General features: G+C 38.1%; 1 protein-coding gene across 1 annotated transcript in view; it reads right to left on the bottom strand.

The window, feature by feature from the left end:
• Positions 1-3,511: 3,511 nt before the first annotated feature.
• Positions 3,512-22,200, bottom strand: part of LOC113500797 (desert hedgehog protein) — a gene marked incomplete at its 5' end in the record, with an annotated part of 43,835 nt that continues 25,146 nt past the window's right edge. Inside the window, 3 exons of the mRNA XM_026881697.1 lie at positions 3,512-6,802; positions 6,910-7,052; positions 15,120-15,381. Of these exons, the coding sequence (XP_026737498.1) occupies positions 6,311-6,802; positions 6,910-7,052; positions 15,120-15,381 (897 nt within the window). The remainder of the gene's footprint in view (positions 6,803-6,909; positions 7,053-15,119; positions 15,382-22,200) is intronic.

Genomic DNA, 22,200 nt, shown 5'->3' with positions numbered 1-22,200 from the left:
TTTAGAGCCTAAAATTATAGCATTTACAAAAGTAGGCAAAAACAATAAAAGCATAGAGTTTGACGATGGTGACCTAAACGTCCATTCAGGAAAATATCTCTCATTACATGTGTCTACATATATATGTAGGTCCAAATGTTCCCTTTGATAGAAGTCAGTAATATTCAACCTTTTTTGTAACTTGCCGCTAGCAATGAACTTTTTCGAAGCTCTGCTGAAAGCCTTGCCCGCGGGCTTATTTGACGACCCCTGGCTTCTGACGGATTTATGTAATTGGATTTTTTACTATTAGAAAATTACGCTTGTGCCGGATATTGAAGATAGAAAGCGCGAATTTCTTTAAAAGACTGAAATATTTACTCATTCTTACTAGAAAAGAGTTAGTCTTTAACGAATTCAGATTTTTTTACTACGCACCTTTTAATTAAAAAAATACAAATCTTCATATTTGTTTTTGTTAAAACAAATTAAGCCAGTGTCACTCGCAGTGGAATTCTAACGATGTCCATATATCTAAATTGGGTTGCCAGTTTAGTGGAATAAATAAATCCTCACCTGAACCTGGATTCTAAAAATATTATTAGCGCTCCTTGTGTTTATTCATCAATCAATTCAAAATATGATAATATCCGTAGTATCCGTAAAAGTAGTTTTTTCAAACATTCGCGTAAACCTATGATAATATAATTATTTATCTATTACTAGCTTTTACGTTAAGATATAAATTGCTATTTTTTATGGAATTAATAGTTCTAAAGTGTATGCAACTTCTCCCCGTTTTTTGTAACATATTTTAATACTGCTCTGCTGTTATTAATGAAAGCGTGATAGTATCTCTAGTTTACAATAGGTGGGCTAATAGTGATGTTTTTTTCAAATTGGAACAGTATTTTCTGAGATTTCCTCGTTCAAACAAATAAACCCCTTCAGGTTGTTAATATTAGCATATTTTATTAGTGAAAAACCAGTATGATTCTTATCTGAAATTAAAATTAGTAAAGCACTACTCTACTTACTTACTAAATAAGTCCTTATTAATTTATTACTTTGAATAGTTTTCACTTTGTCTTTCCGTCAACACGTGTTCTAAATCGACAAATATTCCAGATTTAAGAAAAGACCAACTGAAATTAAATTTCAATCTCGATCAAATATTGTCTAATAAGATGAACTTGAGTTTTAATTATATGTGGATACAATGGGAATGACTTTGAGAATGTAATATCAGAAGCTTGTGAATTATGTGACAATATATCTCTCTATATATTTGTATTAAGGCAAAACAATTAGAATATTTACGAACCGTTGACATTTCAAATATATTATTCAAAGCTAAGCCGAATACAATTAATTCACCCATCACCAATCTCGGAATGTATGAAAGCGTGATCGGAATACGTCAAACTCGAATACGAAAAGTATTTTTGCCACTGCTGATATAGGATAAGCTACACAACACACTAATATTAAAGTGCGATAGTTATTTGTTTGTATGTGTTAATGATTGTGAACTATACAATCCTATGCCGATTTTCATTAAAAAATTAGCAAGCGGGCTACTTTTATCCGACTTCGTTAAAGGAGGTTTATGTTTCTGCAGCTCTAACCGGCATCCTGGAGGGCAAAACCGCAAGCAACAGCTAGTATATCATAAATCTGTAAACACTTGAAATACAACTATCATTTATTTAGAGCGAGGAAACAGAACGACGTTCTAGGAAACTAATAACAGAAGAAAGTTAAGAGTTGCTTTATTAGTTTGTGTACTGTATTAGAAAAACAGTATCAAGCGAGTTCCTGTGACAGTTTAGTGGTCTGTACTAAACGTATATGAAGTTTTTATTGCTATTAGATAGTTGGAACTCTTGTTTAGTTTCGGTTTATGGTGTCATTGACCTTCTACCTGACATTTTTTTTATTGTTACATGTACACAAAGACATCTAGACTCAGGACAAGCATTCGTGGATCGCACTAATGCTTGTCCTAACCGAGGATCGAACCCGCGACACGTTGCGCTCTGTGCGTTTGGAGTGGTGACCTCAACTACTCGGCCTACCACACTTATTTCATAGAAGGAGAGTCCACTCATAAGGGAATGGGAGGTCTTGTAGAGTGCTGTCTCCATGTCTCCAAATAATATGGGCGTCTCACCATGACCACGACCACTCTGCCTTGAGTGGGAACGGGGAACTACGGGGAAGAACACTTATTAGACTTATAAGTCATATAGGTTGGTCTAGTAGGTTCAACTGGGGCGAGACTCTCAGCAAATCGAAGTCTCTTAGTTTTTTTAGTTGCACATTTAAAAATCTTGTTTGTTAAACTTCAGAAGAAAAAAGAGACAAAGACGAGAGAGGAGAATAAGGTTTGTATGAGGGGATTAAAAAGTCGTTTCGGAAATGGTCTATTTAGTTGATTACTTTACTTACTATTTCGTTGCTAGTTAGTCCATTTATAATTTAATGTATAATGAGTTTAGAAGAAAGTTCTTCAAAATACGTAAACTATAAATAAGTTCAAAGTCAAATACTTTGTATTAGAAAACAGGGCTGTGTAATTTATTAGCCTTAGCACTTTGTTCATCACAGCTGAAAAAATAATTAAATGTTGCTCAAATTTTTCACCCATCTCCTATTACCTGTTCAACTCAAGCATAATAAGAGTAAAATAAATAAAGAAAATTTATATTAATTACATGATGACGTTTCAGGTCCTTTCATCACATTAATTAACGAACGGAAACGTTGTTACAGGTTTACTTTGAGTTGTAATTAAATGTGACGTCATTAGCCAGCACCATTCCGGAGGCCGATACGGTACGGTCAACAACTAAATTTTATGAACAAAGGAAAAACAAAGGCTTAAATAATATATGTTCAGCGATTTTTAAAATGATTTTTTCAGGAAATTATAGCCGTAAAAGTCTTATTTTGTTTATTTGGCAAAACGCAAAATTAGGCCGTCTTATGTCTTTAAATCTGATGAAGTTTATGTACTTCTTGTTGCTAGTTTTGTTGCTGGCTGTACTTTTGTTCAATTATTTTATTTTTAGAACCCACGTAACGTTTTTAGGGAAATTTTAAATTTAAGAGACCGGTTAAGCATAAAATAGTATGCAAAATAAAAATTTTGTGTGTGTTTTTGGTCAACTGTTGAGGCTAAGTACGTAGAGGTAAGTCTTGATTTTACTTCTCAGACAATTGCCTTTTAATAGGGGCTTGCCCCATTCTTTGTTAATGAAAGGTTGAAAGTTCTTGCTGTCAACTGCAGATATTTTTCCAGTCACACAGCTAAAAATCTACGATGGATAAGGACGCTACAAAAAAGAACCTCAAAATACAAACGTATTAAGAGTAGTTTTTTCTATTCTTCACAGCCAGTTATTTCGACATTTCCTAATGGTGTTATCAACTGGTATCAAGCTCTGGTAGCTTATTATACTATCAGGTACAGTTTCAATGAAGTATTTCTGGCTAAAAAACAGATGTAGCAAAAATAAAACAAAAGAAATATGTCCACAAAGCCAACATTTTATTTATTTTGATATTATAATACATTTCGATAATACGACAGTGGTTAGGCAGTACAGCAAATAATGTCCACAATGTTTTTCATTCTTTACAAGAAGTTATTAAATATGTAGTCCACGGTACAACGTGGGCTAAGACTTTTATACTAAACCAAATATAACGTCAATAAATAAATAATTAATGTATAATAATTACGTATTGTTTTTACATAAGGGTTTAACACTCGTTCGTTTCAAGAAGATTTTAGAAAATAGTTCCAATATGTTTCACCCCCGTACCAAGAGACATTTCAAGTGTTGGTTATGACAGAAATGTATGAAGTTTTTTTTTATTAGTCATTTTTAATAAACGTCATTTGGTAGAGGGGTGGTTTGGTATTAGTGAACTGGTTATGATGATGTTATTTTGTTTATGTTTCATTGTATCAACATAAATACAGAATTGATACAATTTAAGGGTTAATTTACAATGCAGTTGTTAATGTATCGTGTGAAATAGAGGAACGGTCAGTTTCAGAATAACATTTTTTCCGATGTTTTTTACATTTATATGAATTTCTTTAATAAGTTTGTAACACCACATTAGACAAAGCTGACGGTATTGGGAATACAATAATTTTGAGTTAGACCCAAACGTGAACAACATTAAGATTATTTTAAATTTCTATCAAAAAATACACAGGATTACAAAACATTTTCTCTAAAAATCTTACAAAATGAATATCAGTGTCAAAAAGCAAAGTGCACTTTCCGCGATACAGTTTACCGGATTTAGAATGAAAAATGTTAGCAATCGCCCACAAGTTTCAGAGAAATAAGCGAAGAAATATGGAAGAGAAAATACAAATAGAAAGGATATAAACGGGTTACTGTTTGGGGGCGATAGAGATCTACTATGAGAACTTAAAACATGACAGTTGAAATTGTGGAAGTGAGATGGCGCTATAAGCATTGTAGAGCGCTGTCTTCTTTTCGCAACGGTAGCTGTCTCGCTTTAAGAGCTCGTAGTACAGGTACTGGTCGACAACCCTTAACACCTTTCTTCACTCAATAATTCGATTTAAGAAATGGTTTATTGAATTTTGACTTGAACTACTAATAATAGCAATTCAGTATCAAAAAATATAATTTTTAAGTTGTAAAAGGGTAATGTTTACAGGAAGGAAATGATGTTTAGATTTACAACTGGTGTTAGTCAACTTATTAAGAACTATTTTGTTACAAAAGAACATTTGTTTTAAATACCATTATAAGAAAACTTCAAGGAAACATATGTATACTACAAATTTTGAGTTATTATTTCCAATTCCAAAATAATATAAACAGAAATTACATTTAAGCATTTAATTGTCTCTATAACATCGTAAAACATTCCACCTTAACGTGTTCCTATAATAAAGGAACTTGTATATTTTCCTAGAAGTATTCCTTCACTTTGTATACTAAATAACATTAAATAAGACGTACGTACATCTGCACACACATTATGCCACAGTGATCCTTAACATATTATCATATCAATAATAAATAAAACATTCGTCGGGTCCACAAAGTCGGCACTGTTACATCCACTGTTTAGCATTTAGTTTTTTAAACTAGGTAATATTAATATGGCAATCATTATGGCATAAATGTATTGTCCAAATATTAGTTAAAGCTTTCGGATAGTGTATGTAACTATAAATTTGTTAGTATCGTCTACATAAGCACTAATCACTATTTTATAATAAAGATTATTTTACGTTGTCGCCGACATCAGTTTTATGTGAATGTATAATAAATAATTCGAAATGTTGTCCTATTAATAATTTCTAACATATTTGCATTCACAAGTCTAACAACATTCCACTAAATTCAATCTATAGGAACCCTTGCTTCAGTTCAGATCTTCCGTGTGATCTATAAGGTCAACGATTGCCGTACGTACGTGTGCCGGCAGACATCGCCGCACCTACTCCTAACATATGCATTGCTCTGTATTAAGTATTTCCAATAAGTCGAAAAACGAGAACAACTCATGCAAGTAATACTGAAGATATTTAATTAAGATAACATACGATGTCAAGCAGTGAAATAAAGGAAAGGGAAGAACATTAAATAAATAGTTAAAGCACTTAGATTATTAAGACGGGATCGGACATAATTGAATAAGTTAGACCTAAATACTTTCGTCAATTTATAAATAGACACCTAGCTTATAAATAACAATAAATAAAAAATCTTAAGGCACGTTTTTAGGTACCAAGATCACAATTTCATCATTTCTAACGTGTGTAAGTAGACGGGATTAGAGTTATGGAATGTCTGGTTACAGCGCGACGCACTCGCGCGCGGCTCTGCACTGTTGTTATCAAAACAATTGATTTCAGAACATCATATTCGTCGGATTCGCTAAAGAAGTGAATTCATTAATTCGTAATTAGTATTTATACAGTAACTTAAAATAACATAAGCGCATACATTTAAGTATTTCTGCATTGTGCAGAATAACAATACCGATACAATTTACAAAAAAATATTCGTAAGTTAACTAAATAATATGCAAAATTTGCAAAAAGTTCCTAAAACTACTTAATAAATAAATTCCAATGAGGGTAAGTATCGTCAACGACGAGCTTAAAATATAATATTAAACATTTTAATGTTCGCGAGCTAAGTATTTACATATCGTTGTCTGTCATACTCTATACTATTTACAGGAGCGATATTTACAACTGTGTCCTTGCACGTCCCGCGCGCGGTCTCCACGAGCACTCATAGTCAGCAGTCCGTCACAGTCACTAGCGGTACCTGTAGGAGGCGGGCAGCACGAAGTCGCCCACCGAGTAGAGCGCGCTGGCGTACCAGTGCACGCCGCGCGGGGAGCCGGCCGCGCCCGCCGCGCCCGCCGCGCCCGCCGCGCCCCAGCCCGCCAGCCAGCGCAGCGGCGCCATGGCCGCGTGCGCCAGCGAGTGGCTGCGCACCAGCGCGTAGCACGACGCCAGCGCGTCGTCCACGATGATAGTGCCGGCCTTCGTGAGCGGCGCGAACACGCCTCGCCTCGACGTCATGCGCGTCGACACCACTCGCGACGGCCTGAACACGTCAGCTGAGCCCCGTGTCAGGAGGACGTCGCCGACCTCTACATTGGCGGCGAAGGACTCCCGCCAGCCGTCGGCGGCCGCCAGCAGCAGCAGGTGTGACGGCGTCGTCGTGATCGTCACGCCGTTCTCCGCCGTCACTTCGATAAACTGCCGCGTCGTATTCGGATCTCGATCGATAAATGTCAATACCTGGAAAACGTTAACGCTTCTGTTAGAGGAATCTTCCTTATTTAGAATCGACTAGTTACCAAAAAAAAAACTCTTTAATATTAATAAAGAATATCCCGACGTCTTACCTCAGAATATATCATTTTTCCATCATCAGAGGCAGCCAGCACTCTGTCTCCTTTTTGTATCGTAGCAATGTCACGAGGACCGTTCTCTGTGTACACCATAGAGCCTTCGGGAAAGCACCCGGCACCCGTTCCAACAGACGATTCTGGAATAAACAAAACACGAATAAGAAAAAGACCCCTTAAATCTTATCAAATCGGTGTCGATAAAACATTTAAAAGAAAGAGTTTTGGTAAACGAGACAGGTATATCACGCGTGCTGTGCCTACATAACATGAGCCAAAAGCAATAAAATAAAATTGAAAACATAAAATCGTGCAAGGGTCGATAGTAAATTAGCTCCGAGCAGTCATACCCCTTTAAGGAATAACGAGATTTCTCTACGCTCGTAATTAAAATCGGATAAGATACGAAACAAAAGAGGATCGCGGGGCGCTCCCGCCGCGGCCAGGTTATCGGCAGCATACCTGCAGCTCCGACTCCCAGCCTGGCTTTATAACTAACCCTTACAATTGGCTCGGACCGGCTCCGATGTAACACAGATATATTATCCCTCTGCCAAATTCAATAACGAAGAAAAGGCTTCCACGAAATAGGACGAATAATCTTTTGGTCAAACTTTTTTAAAGTTAGATAAGCTAATTCGATCCGTTTTACGGATTCTTTTCATTCATTGTTTGTGCCAAAAAACTAAAACCAAAAAGTCGCACAGAATCCTGATTTGCTGAACTTTGTTTGTATTTTATCTAATAGTATTTATTTAAATCCTCGTCCAGCTTAAACTGTACCTGTGCGTAATCTTTTAATTCGTTGGGATCTTTGCTGTGGCAAAAAAGGTGTCTATTTACGTGCAACTAAATGGCATCCCAAAGATAAATAAAATGGTTTAAACCACAGCACAAACGTGCGCAGCCGCCACTGTTAGTCGTTACGTGTTAACAATGGTTTGAATGTAAGGCCTAGTGCTCACTGACTGATGTTTAACATAACTTACAGTTACAGTGGGTGGTGCAATTACATGCGCAAATGAGCACTGCCAAAGACACCCTGCAAGGCCCCCGCTTTGCGCGAACTCGTTAAATTCTGATTTGTTGTGTAACCGACCGACAAATTCAGGCGATCCCTACAAAGTGTTCTGAATACAAATCTCGGGGCGGATCACATTACACAATAACTACACAAATTAGATTTTGCTCAAAGTCAAGCGCTTATTGTCAACATTCATTTGTTGTCTGGTGAACACATCACGCGAATGATTGAATAGGTGCCGGGCGCTTTGCCGTTTTTGTACAATTTTAATAGCAGGATGCAACTTTACTCATGTCATTTGTGGAGTTATTGTATATGGGGGTTTGATTTGCTGATCTGCCGTCTGTACAAGCGTGCTTCCTTTCATTATTATAACTATAAGCACCTTTTTATATGTACTTGTTAGATTATGAGTTATTTACATATGCGGTGTCGTCATTATGTGTTTAGAAACTTATCTATACCTACAACATAAAAGCTTTTATCTAATTTTAATTCCCGACCTTATTAAGCTTCAAAGTTAACGAATCCAAAGCCTTAAAACCAGTCAGAACGCGATTTCATAGTGACGTAAGTAACATTAGGCTGAAGATGCGGCGATAAGAGGCTTGGGAGCGGCGGGCGGGGCGCGGGGGACGTGCGCCGGCGCAGCCGAGTGGCCGCGCAGACCCCGCCCCGCCGGACCACCGGGAGAGCTAGGCGGGCCGACACACCAGCTCCGCACGCACGTGACACTATTCATAATTTATCTCGCCGATACCCGAGCGAAATGTTACGCATTTTATCATAACTACATAATCAAACCAGCATGTGTAGCGCCCCCAATTTAAAAGCTCTGTAATTGATAAAAAGTACCATCGATAAGCATTTGTCTGAGTGCATTGTTGTTACAATGTAAGGCTATCGAGACGCTCGCATGGGATCAGTAGAACTACATCTGATTTATATCGTGTAGAATAGCAATTAGCCGACGCATGGTCATGCAAATGCCAAACCGCGCCGGTTATGAATCATGCGCCGCGCGCTCGCGCCGGCCGCGGCCCAGCGCTTGCCGCGTCTTACAACGTAAAAACAAAATAAATAAATAAAGGAAGGTTTATTTTATCTGTCGGAATAGGTACGCTGTACAAGGTAAGCGTGAGAAAACATTCTAAAATTGTGCTGATCGGTCCGCATAATCTGAGCATTCATTTTTAAAGATTAGTCGAAACTGAGTTCAAATTGCATCTCGTGTTTGATCGCGTCACGTTGAATTATTTTAAAGTATAATTCCAATATTTGAAATAAAACGTGTGATTTTGTTAAATATTTAAAGAAGTAGCTCATGAGTAAATATTTATATATTTAAACTGTAGAATAAACACATTAGCTTACTGGTCTTTTTAATATTAATATTTATAAAGTTGCCTCAGTGGCAAGCGGTTCGTAATTCCCAAGTGCCCATTGATGAGGTAGCGAAATGATTTAAGGTGCAAGCGAGCATCGCTGACTGTGATGCAATGTGTAGCGTCTGACGCAGTAATGTGTTACAGAGATCTTAACGTTTGAATTGATTGCGTACGAGCATTGAATTGACGACGCTAAGACCCTTCATTGATACACGTCCAGGGAAAAAAACAAAACGGTACTATGATTAATTTATAATTGACAAGCTGCCTTTTGACATTATCTCCTTATAAATACATGATTTATGCCTATTTGGGTCTCGTTGATCCTGGCATCTTTTAAAATAGTGAAAAGAGAGATCAAAATTCATGTGTAGGTAATTGGGATTCGTTTTATTACGAAATAAGTCTGTAATTGATACTTATTGGTTTGAAAGATTAAAAAAACGATGGTATTTTGCAACATTGTTGCATGGAAATGTGTAAGTGTAATGAATGTTCACACCGCTATGAAATTGGAAATCGAATCGGTTTATGACGGTAATCAACTCTTTGTAATGTATTGAAGTGGAAAAACTTAAGGAGCTGGATTGAACAAAAAAAACTTAAAGAAAGTAGTCACTAATTTGCATAAATAACATTAAAATAAATGAACAACAGAGTAATCGTATCGAAAAGAATATGGACTGTATGTAAGATATCACAAACTCTAGCTACTTGACACAAATTTGAAGTAGTATATAGATTAGTATTTTAGTCTCGTTTCTGCTAAGGTTATCCACATGATAAGTGATAGGAGTGTCCTGTGGGAACCGCGCGGTGATTGCCCGCAGCCTTCCGGGATGTGGCGGCTCGGGTGTCGGAGGCTTTCGCACGCAGGCGGCATGCGAGCGCGCTCGACCGCGCGATATCGCTCACTCACGCTTCTATCCGCTTTTCAAAAAACCGATCCGGATAAAAAACGGATCCGTATAAGATTATTTTTCGACTTATTTTGCTACAGAATCAAGGATGAATGATCATATTTTCTCACAATCAAAATATTTTTAGGTCTAATTGATAGCAATCTACCAATAGAACGGAATGAGATCACCGAAAAGTAAGACCAAATAAAAGAATAAGAAAGACGGTTAAAATACAGCGAATGAAATGAAAAAAGAGCAATAGCAAGTAATAAAAAAATAAACGCATGTAAATAGGCTTAACATTCCCACCGAACAATTTAACTTGAACACGAAACAATTTAATATCAATTTAGTAGCATCTGTAAAACGAGTCAAAACATTATAATACGTCCTTGAGCACATGTAAGGGTGGTGACACGTCAGTCGTGACCCGTCCTGGTCAGAGGCGGTCACGCCCCATTTACAACCCGTCTGCACCGAGCCTTAACTGTCACGAATACCAAGAGACCTACCACTATCCCATAAAGTTATACTATTTCAATAAGAACGAGACAGCGCTACATCGTATAGAGCAGCATCTCCCTTTGATAACGTCTACAGTCTTATATTAAGAGGTGATAGTGACCCCTAACCATTGTTCTAGTTCCGAGAATAATGTATTAAACACTTGTTTTCACGGATACATTGATTTTATGGACCGTTTTACTGTAATTGATTATTATAAAGATTCCAAGTTTTGTTGCTTTCACAGTCGAATGATTATGCAGTATTCATAGCAGGGAAATGTATCTAAATATGTAAAAACATGTTGTTTGTATGTGTGGACAGACGGCTACACATAATTTAAAGTCGGAGGCTTAAGCCGCGGGCGGACAATAACGAAATGTCTATTCGTATGAATTGTGTTACTGAAAGCGTAAATTGCGAAACGTAAATTTATCTTTAAAATGAAAAACATATGTAAAATAATCACTTCACACAAATCTGGTTCATCGCCAATTGTTATTCGTGAGTATGTGTTATGTCATCAACAAAAATATTCATTCTTAACCGCTTTGAAGTATAATCAAATTTATGTAACGATAGCACATCTATTAGCAAATAAAAACTGCAATAATCGTAATTTATAAATTTATATCGTGTTTAAAAGTCGCCGGCTTCAAAGAAATGTTAATAGTTGCAAAAAGTTATGTGATACAACAAATCTGGTTTGATACATAATACATTGGTCTATTAATGTCTTACTTAACAGAAGTATGTTGCACAACTAGATCAGGTTATGTTCAGAGATTTTTTATTATCAATATGACTGATCGACAAATTGAATAAAATACAACATTTAACTGTTCAACAAAAACACAATAAAATTTAGATAATTCCACGGTAAAATCAAGTGTAACTTATATTTTGATCATGAAAATTGTTCTTGTTCTTTATCAATCCGCTACTAAAAGTTTTATACCTAGAAGGCATTTAACAAATAAAACATGACTTAAAAACCAACCACAAAAAAACTACGTAATTACATATTGTGTCCGTCTAGATCCGTGTGTAGGCGACAATTTTAGACATAAGTACTATTGATCGACTAATTCGTCTAAGTGCACGCCTAATCTTGTGATGACGTTACTATAAATACAAGTCAATGATCCTAATAAAAAAAACAATCACCGCCGACCAATGAAAACCAATTAATCGGGTCCAATACAAAAAATTAACGCTCAACATAGTTTTATTGGCGCCGGGCTGATCTGTGAATGCTTTAATTTAATATACGAGCATATAATGGCCTGTTTCTCTGTCTCTTTTATACTCCATGTGATAAAGTGAATAATTAATACTGTTCTTTAAAGCCTTAAAATATATTTACTATGTTGTCTGACCGTGAGAATGTGACGTAGTTCAGATTAAAATTTATGAAGTTCTGATTTTAAAATTCACTTTTTCTTTTTTTTTTTACAGAAATTGAGTAATGTTAAAATTGGTTGTTTACCTTTAAAGAAGTTTCGTACTTTTTATGATTAATTTATTAATTCCGATCAGCACTTGTTTTAATAGTTACAAAACTTTTGATGAAGTATTCGATTAAACCAGTGTTAATCGTTTTTCAATCGAAAATAAACTAGCCCGTACAGGCGCTACAAGTTGTTTAAATTTGACATTCATTTAAAACATAACACAAAAAATGAATTAACATAAAGATGTCAAATTGAAATCGATTGTTTATAAAAAATCGTAGGCATGAGCAACTTAAGAAATATGTTATCATAAATAAATTAAATGGTTTTTAAAACGACATCCGATATTTCCTAACAGACCGGTCACACTGTATTAAGTGCAATATTTCGTTCTTTTAAAAAGCAATTTACGTAATTCGTAATTATTAATTTTATTTAACCTTACTAAGTAAAGCCTAAGATGAAACTTTACTATTTCAACGCAAGGGTCGATAAAATCGAAATTTTCGATAAAAAGGGGAGTGCGCAAAGAGCGAAGGATGGTCGTGCGCGCGCCGGCCTTGACCGCGACCAACAGCGCTCCACGGCCGCAACACATACCTACACAAAGCACATTAATTATTTATAAGATCCAAATTAATACTAAAAGACTCGGATCGTACAAAACGCCGGAATAAATGAATAAACATCGAAACAAATTGGCCGGGACTGCGGGATGCGCCCGCGCCGCCGACGGTAACACTGCCCCAGAAACAATGCTCTTTATCGTTTTAGGATTCTATTTATTTTTTTATAAATTTACGATTTTATTTTTGTATCGATAAAGGTTTATTGTTTATCGATATCTGATCGATACTTTTAGTGTTTGTTGACAATATCAGATACCTACTTGAAGCCATAAAGTTTGTTAATATAAGTTGATATAAATTTCGAATTCCGGTGAACTAATTCACTTTATGATAAACACAAAAATGTTCTTATCTTAAATAAACTAAACATTACAAGATAATGCGTTAGCCTGTATCTTATAGATCAAAGGTGAAAGGTATCTTATAGATGCACCTAATATTGGTTTATCAAAGCATAAAATCAAAAATCAAAAGAACCTTGGAAAATTTTAAACATACCTTAATTTTTATAAGCATTATTAGGAATGCGCAGCCAAATTATCTACAAAATGCAATTAACCATAATTGTTTGATAGCATCAAAGGTGAAAGATATCTGATACGTTATAATTAGTGTATAATTGTTAATTAAACAAACCTGAATCGGTAGCTATGAGTAGGAAGTGAACTCGCGTTACAAGGTAACTACTGTATTCAAAATAAAATGCTAAGAACTCTCCTTTTAAACAATCCCGTGGACAGATTTATAAGAGTTGTGGTTTGTTTCTTTGTGTAAATCTGAGTATTTATTATAACCTTTTTGTATTTAAATAAAAGCGTGTTCTTACTCCTCAATATTAAAAGGCAATTCAAGATGTTTTTAAATGACATCTGTCTCTACTTTATATCTTAAATTGGCGGATAGACTTTCAAATTTAAGGTTTAGTAGTCAGCTATGAATGTATTCAATACTAAGAATAGACGCTCGTCTATTCTCATTATGACTAATATTAAGAGAAATTACTGGAATGTAGAGCTATTCAACTTCCATCTACTCTGTAATAGAGTTTTAGTATAAGTAAATGCAAAGCTACATAACACGTCAATGGATTGGTCGTTTCACTCTCATACACAACGAACCACTTACAGACCCATCTGCAAAATTAATTGGAACTATGCAAACGCGACGGAATACCTCCATAATATCTAAAAACACAAGCATACATATAAATACGAGCTTCTCTGATCGTTATGCCGTATACATATATATAGATATAAGTAGCCATTGAATCACCGGTGTAATTATAGAAGTGGGGGATTGGCTGCGATGCGGCCGTGTGCGGTAGAGACGGAGAGAGTTGAGGCCGCGCGTGCGAGTGAGAGGGATGCTAACAAGAGGCTCGTTCGTTCGTTTGATCGACACCGCCGGGGCGCGGGCGCGGGAAGCTGTCTGAGATGCATTCTTCTTGTAAAGTTCAACTATATATTTGGTCGACCGTCCCGTGGCTCTACAGTTATGTATAATTGATAACCACCGGGCTTTCCCCACGCGACGTTCTTATTTAACACTTTATCAGTTTTAGAGAAAAACCCACAATTTTCACCCACCTTCGTAAATATGAGTAAATCTCTCTAATGTCTACCTTCTTAAAGTCACGTACACATGAACCCGCAAATTGTTAGACACACTGGCTTTCCCACCATAGAAATACCAGGAATATAAATAATGCTAACTTGTCATTTACATAAAAAAGAAAGCAAATATATCTTGATAAACTAAAATATATGTATGAGTTTTACTTAGTAAAAACATACTAATTAAGTGTTAATAAGTTTAAGCTATATACTTATGTAACAATGATCGCGTTGGTTTCTCCGAAAACGAAAATTAGCACATTCTTATTACTAAAATCGATAAACAAATGGTACTCGATATGATCGTAATGACAGATATATATTTTTTCGTATGTCATCATACGCACGTAAGTCTGTTCGCACTTTAGTGAGTGATAATGTTTAAGTAAGGCTAAATAAGGAGTGACTACGCGCCGTCATACAAAAGACATAAACGCACGAGTGTAAAATGGTCAAAGCAAACATAATGAAGCATTTAAACATACTAATATATTTCTTTAAATCCAGTTTTTTTGTTATATAAACACTAGAAGGTTATAGATTGATTTAACTAGTTTCTTATAAATAGATTCTTAATTAAACTGTCTAAACGTGTTTAAGACACTAGAAAATAGATATCTGAATTTATTACGAATGGTTTTGATGGTTTGAAAAGGAGGCCTAGAAAGACAAAACACAGTAGTTGATTGGTACCTGTTTTGACTGAACAGTGTATGTATGATCTGCTCTCGTAGAAGACCCAGTCGAAGCCGGCCTCGACGGCAAGGCGCGCCAGCATGCCGTACTTGGAGCGATCTCGGTCACTGGTGGTGAGGTCCACAGCGCGGCCCTCGTAGTGCAGCGACTGCTCCAAGTGCGAGTTCTCCTCATCCCAGCCCTCGATCACCCGCAGCCGTACTCCCGGCCACTGGTTCATCACGCTGATCGCCAGCGTGTTCAGCTTCTCCTTACATCTCTGAAACATTTCGATTTACTCTATTAGAAATTGTTTGAGTAATCGATATAAACCACAAAGAGAACGTTAATCTTGTTCTCGATAATTCCGACAAATACAAAGTACAAGCGTTAGGTAATTCACATTTAGTTCTGCTGATCCGCAGAGTAAATACGCGAGACGTGCAGACATAAACAATGATTCAACGTAAGCTCACCTAACCGTACCGATTTAACAGAAACGCCTGCACTCGTGTATATTGTAACAATTCAGTACGAGTGCTAACGGCCGCCCGCAAACATCATCGTATCTAATATTTGCATCGCAATTTGCGGCGGTCGCCTAAAAGGTCCCTAAGTGGAGAGCGCACTCAATGGACCTCTAACAAACAATATCGAGGCTCTAAAGACATGCGAAACTTTTTGTTTACACCTACTAAAGAAAATACCAATAGATGCGCTAACAAATCGACAAACGCCGCCGCCCAACGCCGACGCCCGACAACACAGGATGTCGGACGTTTGTCGTGAAAGAATAAATCAAATTACACACGCTGCACAAAAGGGTCCACACGAATTTGTTTGGGCCAGCTCCGCGGGACGAATGAGGGAAATGTCACAATATTTATAAAGAAATGCGGACAAAGCTCGTCGCGCCGCGTGGCGGCTTTGTTGCGCGATGTCAACTCACTCTATGCAGATTTCAATGTGAAAAAATTTGGAGATTGACGTAACGAATCGAGGCTAGAACCGGGCCGGGCGCCCCGCCTGGCCGCGGACTAGCCGACCACATTCAAGCGACAGATAGCTTGGAGCACCGTGTATAATTACTTCTACGAACGTTTCAACCGCCTAATAAAGAGTTGCGAGAACAGCGACATATTTGAGATCGCCGGCGATTCTTTTATTTTTTGGCATTTCACGGCATCCAAATTCCCCATGTAAAAGGAGCTCGCTTTTCTTGTCATTACAATTATTTTACAGGCTAATTGTGCTCTTAATAAGCTTATCCTTCGTGAAGTATGTGTGTGCTACATAAAGCCATAGGTATACGCAGCATGTGTAGGTATGGGAGGGGGGAGGGGGTCGGAGTACGCTCAGGAAGCTCAATGTTTGCTCCTCCGCAGACGTCTCGGTCCGCACTAAAACAATCGAATGCTAAATGCTTATACAAACACTTGCCGCATTTAAACGTGGGAACATATCGGTGGCGCAATTAACCATCTCTCACCCATCGAGCACCAACATTCTTTCTTTGATAACCTTAAATATGAATAATTGGTGAGTATTCTCTTCACAATAATAGCAAACATTTTATTGCTGGAGCGATTACAGTGGTATTCGTAGTGTTGATTTCCAATCAAATGATCTAGCGTAACAAAAGTTTACTCGTAAGTATTGGGTGGAGTGGCGATGCGCCGCGGCTCGGGAGGTGGCGGGTGCGCGGGCGCGGCGACGTGGCAGGCCCGATAGGCTATTATAAATTCATTATGCATATTTTTAGTAAACAAGCTGTCGATCACAATGCTCTCGCGCGGCGGGGCGCCTGCCTCCGACACCTCGCCCTGTCCCGACCGATACCTACATACCCTAATGCCACGATTACCATCCAGTCGGTATGCAACCATGTACAGGAATGTATATGTAACACACACATCCAATAAGAATCGAATATTAAACCTGTTCTTACGACCGAGTCAATTTACGTAAATTTATTTTCGCAAATTATCAAATTACACCACATCAAAAGCTCATATTCAATTATATTGATTAACAAAAAATATAACAAGCGTATCGAATACCTAAGGTCAAGTTTGAAGCGAAACTCCGAGCTACCTGAACCGGTGGCGACCGAAGCACTTGCGGACGCATAATGAAGGCCGCTCGATGGAACTGAGGTAAAAATGGAATAAAAACTCGAAGGATCATCGCACTGAAACAGCGGCTGCAGTAACGTGAGAACGCGAGAGTGGTGTCTGCGGGACACGATCCCGCGCACGCACGGGAATTATGACCGCGGCGAGCGCTCGCCTGCACCCGCCGCTCGCTGCACGCGGTGTGCCCGCCGACGCGCGCAGTGCCAGCAGGCTCGCCCAGCGCAGGAGTCGCGCGGCACCAGTCGCCACCTCACCCTGCCGGGACCCGCCGCTAATTTATAACCACCTCCCTCCGCGACCATAACAATATATTAAGATAATTAAATGGCTCTTTACATTCCTTAACACATGGTTTTTTCTACAAGGCCACTGGAGTCGAAAAGCCGACCAATACTGACTGGTTTTTGATGTCCCGTTTTTTGTCTTTTTGTGGAAACCACAACAAATAGTTTAAGGGCACTTTTTTGTTGTGCCGACCGTTCATTTTGTTCACGCGAACCCACAGGATTTCTAACCGGGGGTGTGTGGCAAGGGTTCATAGAGATGAGATAACTTACCTGTATCGCATACGCTGTGCGCATGCAGATCCTAGTATACTGTCTATCATTCAAAGTCACAAATTTATTAAATAAACCTCTCTTTTATTTAAAAGAAATATATTCTTAATTTATTAGCCATATTAACCAAAACATGAACAATACAAACATCTTAAACGTGTAAACATTCAAATTTAGTGACGGGCAAAGTACATTTATTATTGTTTCAGATCTGTTTAGACCGACCGACGACTTAAACGGCACACAAAAGCTATTAAACTAAAATAAGACCACTTAATGCTTGATTTTTATAGCCTGCCTTATTTCCCATCATACTTAGGTACCTGCAAAAATGACGCGTTCCGAAATCGTATGGTTGAGTCAAAGTTAAATATCATTTTGAAGGCAGCACAGTACAAATTAGGCGGCTTAATATCCCTTGTATCACAGTAACACCTTGTCTTTATGGCAATGAAACAATTTTTTTCGGATTGGCGGATTGCAGTGCTGGGAGGGACCATGAATGATTTCTCACAGATCGTTTTGTTCAGTCACAAATAGTTAGAGAAACCGCAACGTGTGAATCACTAACCCAGGCGGCCATTTTGTTTTTTTTTACTTTTTTATAACCTGTATAAGATCGAGTAGGTAATTATACAGCCAGAGATACGGACTATGTAGTGTGTCGATTACATAGTCATTACTTAGGGCCTTATTTATTTTGTAAGCCATTACACTTGTATATTCTAGCTTGTAATACAGTACGGGCCGCGGGTGTTCATTCGGAGTGTGGATGTAAATACTACAAATATTAGCTGACCATAATTCCTAGTGTCGCGCTGGTTGTCGAACACATCATAAATATGCATCGTGTGGGAGCATCACCTGTGCCTGTCGTGTTCAAAGCCCTTTATTGTTTGTCTACGAAAAATATCACCCTTTGTTGTCTTAATGCGGCTGTCGTCAGTGCATCGGGCCGAGCGCTAACACATTCACTGGCTCGTCTCTGACGCAGCGACGTGCTCGCGCTGTGAAATGTTACCGCCGCCGGTAATCACCTCCACTCGTTAGCAAATTCTATTTGTGAGCAAGAAATCATCACGAGAGACTCTTAAACATTCTTGTTCTCCTTTACACTGAATATCAAGCAAGTGTTTTCCGAGAACTAACAAGGTAATATGGAAAATAGTAGTCTTAAAAACCGCCTGATTTAATTCATGTAGATTGTGATAATTAAAGTACAAACAGTTAATTTTGTTTCCACACAAACATAGTTTAGTCACTTGGACTCGTCTGAGAGCTTTTTTTCCATTGAGGGCTATATTCCGTATGTAAAGGCGCGCTAACGAATACAGTCCACAAGGCTTTTAAGGAGACGCGGGCGCCTTTCACTATGTTTAAAAAAAAACTTTTGAAACAAGACACCGATATGCGGTGTTTGCTTGGGCCACAGACCTCAGTCAATGAAACGTTACACTTCATTCACTCAACTGGAGCAAGTGTCCAGACGTTATGAAGTTTACTTTGTACCTGGCTTAGAATAATCTTAATAACTATTATTTACATAACAATTTGATGCGACAGAGAGGCAACAAAAGACGATTGTTACGTTATAATAGGACTAGTTATTGCGTTTAAATTTATATCTTATGTCAAAACAGAAATCGAACATATACCAAACAACAGTACGCTAAAATTGTGTCTTATTGTGTGTTCGTTTACATCAAACACAATATATTATTATGTGGGACATCCATAGGTACTCAGAACGAACACCAAAAGTCAACCACAGCTGTGTCGCCATTCAATTGAAGACACCAAATTGAAACTACAATAGGCTGTATTTACAAATAATTAGTTCCAGTCGCACTTGCTATGCTATTAAAGGGTGCCTTTACCTTAGGGACCGATCTGTTAAGTTCTTCCATGTTATTCTATTATGTTTGAGACGGATGTATTACTATTATTTATATTATTGTGATGTTGGTCTGACGCGGGGTCAATGAGGGAATGTTCTTGGTTGCAAGTCATCCGAGTGAGCGATGGTACCGCGCTTCCGACGTCGATCAGCTCGTGTAGCCGCGCTTTGTTTCCATGCTCGTACTTATTTAGAGTATTCATGTTGTTTGTAACGCTGTAAGTAGAGTGGAGCATCGTAACGGTATGGTGCTGCACGTTTTGGAAGAATGTGTCCGATATAACGATACATTTCTTCATAATTCAAATGATGAATTGTTTTTTTAAGAACAACTTTTTAATTTTAGATTTGAGCTTACGGAATACAGTTTCTTAAGCACCCATTTTGAGAAGCGATGACCAGTCTTCTAGTTACAACACGTCTACAAAAACCAGCAATAGCTCACCGGTTAAACCGTTCTATTACCGATTTCGTCACTCAGATTCCCACAAGATAGCATTTATTAGCTTGTAGCAATTTCAACGAGCGTAAAAAACAAATCTCAAAGCATATGATTACGTAAAAATTACGCGCTTATAAAAAGCCCGCAGTTTAATATGATCATTAAAGGGAAATTTAAAATAATCAGTTTACAGCACGAGGGTTGGGAGCTCGTAAGAGCGCACCTTGCGTGTCGCTACATCGTCGTAAATACCATATTCGCTAAATCGCGGAAGGCTATAAACATTAACTGGCGTATCGCGCTAATTCCCAGCGTCAACCCTCGTCCACTCGATAACTGCTGTTGATCGATTTGCATCCGTAATTACGTCACTTTTGCGAGCAGGTGATGAAAACGCGACAAGTACGTGATTGCGGGAGGCGATGCCCGCCCCTTCCGACGCAACCGGTCGCGAGCTTTTACTTAGACCGCGCCGCGCCGACAACACTAACACTAGCATATTACAGCGCTGTCACCCACCTAATGGATAAAACTGTACACTAAGTATATCACTTGAAATATTTCAGCTTCTTTAACACAAGAACATACGTCATCTCACATTAAGGCTCGGGCTGAGGACATAAAGTCAAACATTAAGAGCGCGTTCCTCGCGCGCCTCTGTTATCGAAATGACTTATTGATTTATCAGTACATCAAAACTTGATAATTCTGCTTGTCGCGTCGGATTTGGTACGCGCCAGTGCGCGGCTCACGCACTAATCTCCGCGGTACGGTCTGCCGCTATGATTCACACCTAACAACCTATTCTCATCGAGATCTCATCTCCGAAGATAAATAAACCATCTTTGTTACACGTTGCCGAGCAATCGGCTCTCTCATTGTTTATCCCTCGGCCCAAAGCGAAGTGACCACATCACGTGGGTGTTAAGTAAACAGCCGCACACGTATCACACTATACGTCCTCTTTTGCTGACGGTCCCGAGGAGCCTCTTGATAATATTTTATAAGACAAATAACCCGATAAAGATGTTTTGACGTGAACCCGTGTTCATCGCTCACACTAAAATGCGTCCACTGAACAAGTATAATAAAATATTTATTTACAATTTTGTGCTTTCGGGTAGAAAAGGAATAAAAGTTCTAATTTAGTGTCAACTTTATTGGTGGCGAGCGAAGCGTTAAGGCGATCGTCGAATGTTTAAATACGTTGACAGGATAAGTCCCGGCGGCGGACTTCACGTAGATCCATTAGCATTGTTTTAAAGGCTTAGAGCGGCGTTTAGGGGCCGATGTGTCGCCCGACACGCATATTTTTATGACACATGTCGTTTTTTCGAGTAATCAGTGTGAAACGACTACTGTGTCGAAGCTGCTGATAAGACAGTTTTTTTTTGTTTTGCCTGGTAGAGCAACATCACTCGTAGTTGTTTTGTTTTGTCTCTATCAGAGTGCGCTAGCAACAATGATTATAAAATGGCATATATTTGTGAGGCTGTTCGCTGTGACCGCTGTCGTGTCAGGCTGGCGTCCGCGGTTAGTGTCGTATTACACAAAAGATCGAACGTTTTTAGATTGTTTTGGGGCCGAAATAAAAACTGATGTCTCCGGCAATTTTACAAAATTACCCGACGACAGAAGGTCTTCCATTTTTTTTTCGAATCCCTAATTTGCTGTTTAAATACAATAATAAACCTTAAATATAAACAAAAGGATTTCAAATTGGTTTACCGATGTGTAAACATAAGTCGGTATAGTTTCATGGAATATTGGTTTACATGTTGTAACGCGCATCACATCTACTGAGGATTTATCGAAGAGACAATTTGACGTGGGACTAAGATGTTGCGGTGATTTCCGCATCACTTCGTACGAGGAATTCAGCGACAACGATCGTAAAACACTTTAAATAGACAGCTTTGTACAAAATCAAAGCGAACATTATCGAAATATTATTCTAATGTGATGACGCATTATGGAAACATGATTCATTTGGTTTTTGTAGGACATGTCACAGGATCTCAGAATGGTTATCATAAAGAGCGCAAGATAATTCGTTCGAGAGTCGCGT

The sequence above is a fragment of the Trichoplusia ni genome, chromosome 14 (genome assembly GCF_003590095.1).
Source record: "Trichoplusia ni isolate ovarian cell line Hi5 chromosome 14, tn1, whole genome shotgun sequence".
NCBI classification, from domain to species: domain Eukaryota; kingdom Metazoa; phylum Arthropoda; class Insecta; order Lepidoptera; family Noctuidae; genus Trichoplusia; species Trichoplusia ni.
The sequence above is the reverse complement of the archived record's forward strand: the minus strand, read 5'-3'. Positions and strand labels throughout refer to the sequence as shown.